The sequence below is a fragment of the Oncorhynchus mykiss genome, unplaced genomic scaffold, assembly GCF_013265735.2.
Source record: "Oncorhynchus mykiss isolate Arlee unplaced genomic scaffold, USDA_OmykA_1.1 un_scaffold_87, whole genome shotgun sequence".
NCBI lineage: Eukaryota > Metazoa > Chordata > Actinopteri > Salmoniformes > Salmonidae > Oncorhynchus > Oncorhynchus mykiss.
In genome coordinates this window covers 1179333-1186249 of record NW_023493659.1, presented here as the reverse complement: position 1 = coordinate 1186249, position 6917 = coordinate 1179333, and the positions used below count along the sequence as shown (strand labels likewise).

The following is a 6917-nucleotide window of genomic DNA, read 5'->3' as shown; positions in this document are numbered from 1 at the left end:
AGTCCTTTTGGCTGAACCAGCTTATTGGTTCAAGTCCTTTTGGCTAAACCCGCTTATTGGTTCTCGTCCTTTTGGCTGAACCAGCTTATTGGTTCAAGTCCTTTTGGCTGAACCCACTTATTGGTTCTCGTCCTTTTGGCTGAACCAGCTTATTGGTTCAAATCCTTTTGGCTGAACCAGCTTATTAGTTCAAGTCCTTTTGGCTGAACCAGCTTATTGATTCAAGTCCCTCTTTTGGCTGAACAGGTTATTGGTTCAAGTCCCCCTTTTGGCTGAACATGTTATTGGTTCAAGTCCCTCTTTTGGCTGAACCAGCTTATCGGTTCAAGTCCCTCTTTTGGCTGAACAGGCTTATTGGTTCAAGTCCCTCTTGTCTCTGAACCAGCTTATTGGTTCAAGTCCCTCTTTTGGCTGAACCAGCTTATTGGTTCAAGTCCCCCTTTTGGCTGAACATGTTATTGGTTCAAGTCCCTCTTTTGGCTGAACCAGCTTATTGGTTCAAGTTCCTCTTTTGGCTGAACCAGCTTATTGGTTCAAGTCCCTCTTTTGGCTGAACCAGCTTATTGGTTCAAGTCCCTCTTTTGGCTGAACCAGTTTATTGGTTCAAGTCCCTCTTTTGGCTGAACCAGTTTATTGGTTCAAGTCCCTCTTTTGGCACTCTCCTGTACTTGGCATTGGTACTCTATTATGGCACTGTCTTTTGTCCATATAAAGACCAAAGTCTGTTGTTCATGAGCCATATACAGTATGTCTGTTGTTCATGGGCCATATACAGTATGTCTGTTGTTCATGGGCCATATACAGTATGTCTGTTGTTCATGGGCCATATACAGTATGTCTGTTGTTCATGGGCCATATACAGTATGTCTGTTGTTCATGGGCCATATACAGTATGGCTGTTGTTCATGGGCCATATATGTCTATTTTTAGTTTCTGGCCTCAGTGCCATCTGTTGTTTTAGGGTCAAACTAGGTTTTTAGTGAAAACAGGGGTTAGGGTTCAGAGGTCAAACTAGGTCTTAAGTGAAAACAGGGGTCAGGGTTCAGACGTCAAACTAGGTCTCTAGTGAAAACAAGGGTTAGGGTTCAGAGGTAAAACTAGGTCTCTAGTGAAAACAGGGGTTAGGGTTCAGAGGTCAAACTAGGGCTCTAGTGAAAACAGGGGTTAGGGTTCAGAGGTCAAACTAGGTCTCTAGTGAAAACAGGGGTTAGGGTTCAGAGGTCAAACTAGGTCTCTAGTGAAAACAGGGGTTAGGGTTCAGAGCAAGCATTATTATCATCATTATTATAGTTATTATTCATATAATTAATATAACATTATTGTTATTATTATTGTTATAACTAGTCCTATGTACAGAGCGGTAGTGAAGTCGGAGTATACAGGCGATCATATTGACTCACTCTACTAAATGGAAGCTTTTGAAAATACTTAAAAAATATAATTATTTCCCCTGTGAAGTTGATCAACTTGCTTTATAAAATCGCGTCTGATGCAGCTGAAGTCTCGTGTGCTTGAATCAGAGCTGGTCACTATGGAAATGGATAGGTGTGCCGTGGTTGGTTGTTTTCACTTCCCGGGAGAGATTAGAGGGGAAGAGTGATGACATCACCAGCCCAGAGCTGTCTGCCCAATCAGAGAAGAGGGCGGGAAGGAAGTCCAGTCCTCTGAAAAACGTGATGGGTTGATGTGGAGTTGGCCGGCGGCTCTCTGTGATCTGATTGGCTGTAAGGCACTGTGAGGGAGTGGTCAGGAGAGGTCAGTCATGCTGAGGCTCATGGGTAGTCCTGGTCGGAGGTAGGGGACGCGGGGAAAGTCAGAAGGGTGAGAGAAGTCAGGGGTCAGAACACGCCCGTTCTCTCCAGAGGACCCCGTGATGGACAGCCTGGCCTTACTCCGCATGGCATCTGTAAATGTCATCTACACACACACACACACACACACGCACACGCACACGCACACGCACACGCACACACACACAAAATAAACAATGCAATGGTCAGGGTCAGCTCCACTTGCTGTAGAACTATAAATGTATAGATATGTAAAATGTAGAAATGCAGTATGTAGAAATGCAGTATGTTGAAATCTAGAAATGCAGTATGTAGTAAATGTAGTATGTAGTAAATGCAGTATGTAGTAAATGCAGTATGTAGTAAATGCAGTATGTAGTAAATGTAGTATGTAGTAAATGCAGTATGTAGTAAATGCAGTATGTAGTAAATGCAGTATGTAGTAAATGCAGTATGTAGTAAATGCAGTATGTAATAAATGTAGTATGTAGTAAATGTAGTCAATGTAGTATGTAGTAAATGCAGTATGTAGTAAATGCAGTATGTAGTAAATGTAGTATGTAGTAAATGTAGTATGTAGTAAATGCAGTATGTAGTAAATGCAGTATGTAGTAAATGTAGAAATGCAGTATGTTGAAATCTAGAAATGCAGTATGTAGTAAATGTAGTATGTAGTAAATGTAGTATGTAGTAAATGTAGTATGTAGTAAATGCAGTATGTAGTAAATGTAGTATGTAGTAAATGTAGTATGTAGTAAATGCAGTATGTAGTAAATGCAGTATGTAGTAAATGCAGTATGTAGTAAATGCAGTATGTAATAAATGTAGTATGTAGTAAATGCAGTATGTAGTCAATGTAGTATGTAATAAATGTAGTATGTAGTAAATGTAGTCAATGTAGTATGTAGTAAATGTAGTATGTAGTAAATGCAGTATGTAGTAAATGCAGTATGTAGTAAATGCAGTATGTAGTAAATGCAGTATGTAGTAAATGCAGTATGTAATACATGTAGTATGTATTAAATGCAGTATGTAGTATGTAGTAAATGTAGTATGTAGTAAATGCAGTATGTAGTAAATGCAGTATGTAGTAAATGCAGTATGTAGTAAATGTAGTATGTAGTAAATGTAGTATGTAGTAAATGCAGTATGTAGTAAATGCAGTATGTAGTAAATGTAGAAATGCAGTATGTTGAAATCTAGAAATGCAGTATGTAGTAAATGTAGTATGTAGTAAATGTAGTATGTAGTAAATGCAGTATGTAGTAAATGCAGTATGTAATAAATGTAGTATGTAGCAGTGCAGTATGTTGTAAATGCAGTATGTAGTAAATGCAGTATGTAGTAAATGTAGTATGTAGTAAATGCAGTATGTAGTAAATGTAGTATGTAGTAAATGCAGTATGTAGTAAATGCAGTATGTAGTAAATGTAGTATGTAGTAAATGCAGTATGTAGTAAATGTAGTATGTAGTAAATGCAGTATGTAGTAAATGCAGTATGTAATAAATGTAGTATGTAGCAGTGCAGTATGTAGTAAATGCAGTATGTAATAAATGTAGTATGTAGTATGTAGTAAATGTAGTATGTAGTAAATGTAGTATGTAGTCAATGTAGTAAATGTAGTATGTAGTAAATGTAGTATGTAGTAAATGTAGTATGTAGTAAATGTAGTATGTAGTAAATGCAGTATGTAGTAAATGCAGTATTTAGTAAATGTAGTATGTAGTCAATGTAGTATGTAGTAAATGCAGTATGTTGAAATCTAGAAATGCAGTATGTAGTAAATGCAGTATGTTGAAATCTAGAAATGCAGTATGTAGTAAATGTAGTATGTAGTAAATGCAGTATGTAGTATGTAGTAAATGTAGTATGTAGTAAATGCAGTATGTAGTATGTAGTAAATGTAGTATGTAGTAAATGCAGTATGTTGAAATCTAGAAATGCAGTATGTAGTAAATGTAGTATGTGGTAATTGCAGTATGTAGTCAATGTAGTAAATGTAGTATGTAGTCAATGTAGTAAATGCAGTATGTAGTAAATTTAGTAAATGCAGTAAATGTAGTATGTAGTAAATGTAGTCTTTAGTCAATGTAGTAAATGCAGTATGTAGTATGTAGTAAATCCAGTATGTAGTAAATGTAGTATGTAGTAAATGTAGTATGTAGTAAATGCAGTATGTAGTATGTAGTAAATGTAGTGTGTAGTAAATGCAGTATGTAGTAAATGTAGTATGTAGTAAATGTAGTATATAGTAAATGTAGTATGTGGTAATTGCAGTATATAGTAAATGCAGTAAATGTAGTCTTTAGTCAATGTAGTAAATGCAGTATGTAGTCAATGTAGTAAATGCAGTATGTAGTCAATGTAGTAAATGCAGTATGTAATAAATGTAGTCTTTAGTCAATGTAGTAAACACAGTAAATGTAGTATGTAGTCAATGTAGTAAATGCAGTATGTAGTCAATGTAGTAAATGCAGTATGTAGTCAATGTAGTAAATGCAGTATGTAGTCAATGTAGTAAATGCAGTAAATGTAGTATGTAGTCAATGTAGTAAACGCAGTAAATGCAGTATGTAGTCAATGTAGTAAATGCAGTAAATGTAATATGTAGTCAATGTAGTAAATGCAGTATGTAGTAAATGTAGTAAATGCAGTAAATGTAGTAAATGTAGTCTTTAGTCAATGTAGTAAATGCAGTAAATGTAGTAAATGCAGTAAATGTAGTATGTAGTCAATGTAGTAAATGCAGTAATTGCAGTATGTAGTCAATGTAGTAAATGCAGTAATTGCAGTATGTAGTCAATGTAATAAATGTAGTATGTAGTAAATGTAGTAAAAGCAGTATGTAGTCAATGTAGTAAATGCAGTATGTAGTCAATGTAGTAAATGCAGTAAATGTAGTATGTAGTCAATGTAGTAAATGTAGTAAATGCAGTATGTAGTAAAAGTAGTAAATGCAGTAAATGTAATATGTAGTCAATGTAGTAAATGTAGTAAATGCAGTAAATGTAGTATGTAGTCAATGTAGTAAACACAGTAAATGTAGTATGTAGTCAATGTAGTAAATGCAGTATGTAGTCAATGTAGTAAATGCAGTATGTAGTCAATGTAGTAAATGCAGTAAATGTAGTATGTAGTCAATGTAGTAAACGCAGTAAATGCAGTATGTAGTCAATGTAGTAAATGCAGTAAATGTCATATGTAGTCAATGTAGTAAATGCAGTATGTAGTCAATGTAGTAAATGCAGTAAATGTAGTAAATGCAGTAAATGTAGTAAATGTAGTCTTTAGTCAATGTAGTAAATGCAGTAAATGTAGTAAATGCAGTAAATGTAGTATGTAGTCAATGTAGTAAATGCAGTATGTAGTCAATGTAGTAAATGCAGTAAATGTAGTAAATGCAGTAAATGTAGTATGTAGTCAATGTAGTAAATGCAGTAATTGCAGTATGTAGTCAATGTAGTAAATGCAGTAAATGTAGTATGTAGTAAAAGTAGTAAATGCAGTAATTGCAGTATGTAGTCAATGTAATAAATGTAGTATGTAGTAAATGTAGTAATAGCAGTAAATGTAGTAAATGCAGTAAATGTAGTATGTAGTCAATGTAGTAAATGCAGTAAATGTAGTATGTAGTAAAAGTAGTAAATGCAGTAAATGTAGTAAATGTGTATGTAATAAATGTAGTATGTGGTAATTGCAGTATGTAGTCAATGTAATAAATGTAGTATGTAGTCAATGTAATAAATGTATATGTAGTATCTAGTAAATATAGTAAATGTATATGTAGTATCTAGTAAATATAGTAAATGTATATGTAGTATCTAGTAAATATAGTAAATGTATATGTAGTATCTAGTAAATATAGTAAATGTATATGTAGTATGGAATAAATGCAGCATTTAATAAATGTAGTAAATGCAGTAAATATATAGGTAATGTGTGTGTGACAGTATGGTGTGTTTGACAGTATGGTGTGTGTGACAGTATGGTGTGTGGTGACAGTATGGTGTGTGGTGACAGTATGGGGTGTGGTGACAGTATGGTTTGTGGTGACAGTATGGGGTGTGGTGACAGTATGGTGTGTGTGACAGTATGGTGTGTGGTGACAGTATGGTGTGTTTGACAGTATGGTGTGTGGTGACAGTATGGTGTGTGGTGACAGTATGGGGTGTGGTGACAGTATGGTTTGTGGTGACAGTATGGTGTGTGGTGACAGTATGGTATGTGGTGACAGTATGGTGTGTGACAGTATGGGGTGTGGTGACAGTATGGTGTGTGGTGACAGTATGGTGTGTGTGACAGTATGGTGTGTGGTGACAGTATGGTGTGTGGTGACAGTATGGGGTGTGGTGACAGTATGGTGTGTGGTGACAGTATGGTGTGTGGTGACAGTATGGTGTGTGGTGACAGTATGGGGTGTGGTGACAGTATGGTCTGTAGTGACAGTATGGGGTGTGGTGACAGTATGGTGTGTGGTGACAGTATGGGGTGTGACAGTATGGTGTGTGGTGACAGTATGGTGTGTGGTGACAGTATGGTGTGTGGTGACAGTATGGTGTGTGACAGTATGGGGTGTGGTGACAGTATGGTGTGTGGTGACAGTATGGGGTGTGACAGTATGGTGTGTGGTGACAGTATGGTGTGTTTGACAGTATGGTGTGTGTGACAGTATGGTGTGTGGTGACAGTATGGTGTGTGGTGACAGTATGGTGTGTGGTGACAGTATGGGGTGTGGTGACAGTATGGTCTGTAGTGACAGTATGGGGTGTGGTGACAGTATGGTGTGTGGTGACAGTATGGGGTGTGACAGTATGGTGTGTGGTGACAGTATGGTGTGTGGTGACAGTATGGTGTGTGGTGACAGTATGGTGTGTGACAGTATGGGGTGTGGTGACAGTATGGTGTGTGGTGACAGTATGGTGTGTGACAGTATGGGGTGTGGTGACAGTATGGTGTGTGGTGACAGTATGGGGTGTGACAGTATGGTGTGTGGTGACAGTATGGGGTGTGGTGACAGTATGGTTTGTGGTGACAGTATGGGGTGTGGTGACAGTATGGGGTGTGGTGACAGTATGGTGTGTGGTGACAGTATGGTGTGTGACAGTATGGTGTGTGGTGACAGTAT

At 36.9% G+C, this 6917-nt stretch overlaps 1 protein-coding gene across 5 annotated transcripts in view; it reads right to left on the bottom strand.

Annotated features, from left to right (window-relative positions):
* Nucleotides 1–428: 428 nt before the first annotated feature.
* LOC110515175 (glutamate receptor 2-like) overlaps nucleotides 429–6917 on the bottom strand; it is a 64004-nt gene continuing 57515 nt past the window's right edge. For 2 of the 5 annotated variants that reach the window (XM_036971958.1, XM_036971959.1), the window contains exon 16: nucleotides 429–1917. In XM_036971958.1, coding sequence (XP_036827853.1) covers nucleotides 1747–1917 — 171 coding nt within the window. In that variant the 3' untranslated portion in view covers nucleotides 429–1746. The remainder of the gene's footprint in view (nucleotides 1918–6917) is intronic. The other 3 variants (XM_036971960.1, XM_036971961.1, XM_036971962.1) reach the window with 2 other exon arrangements.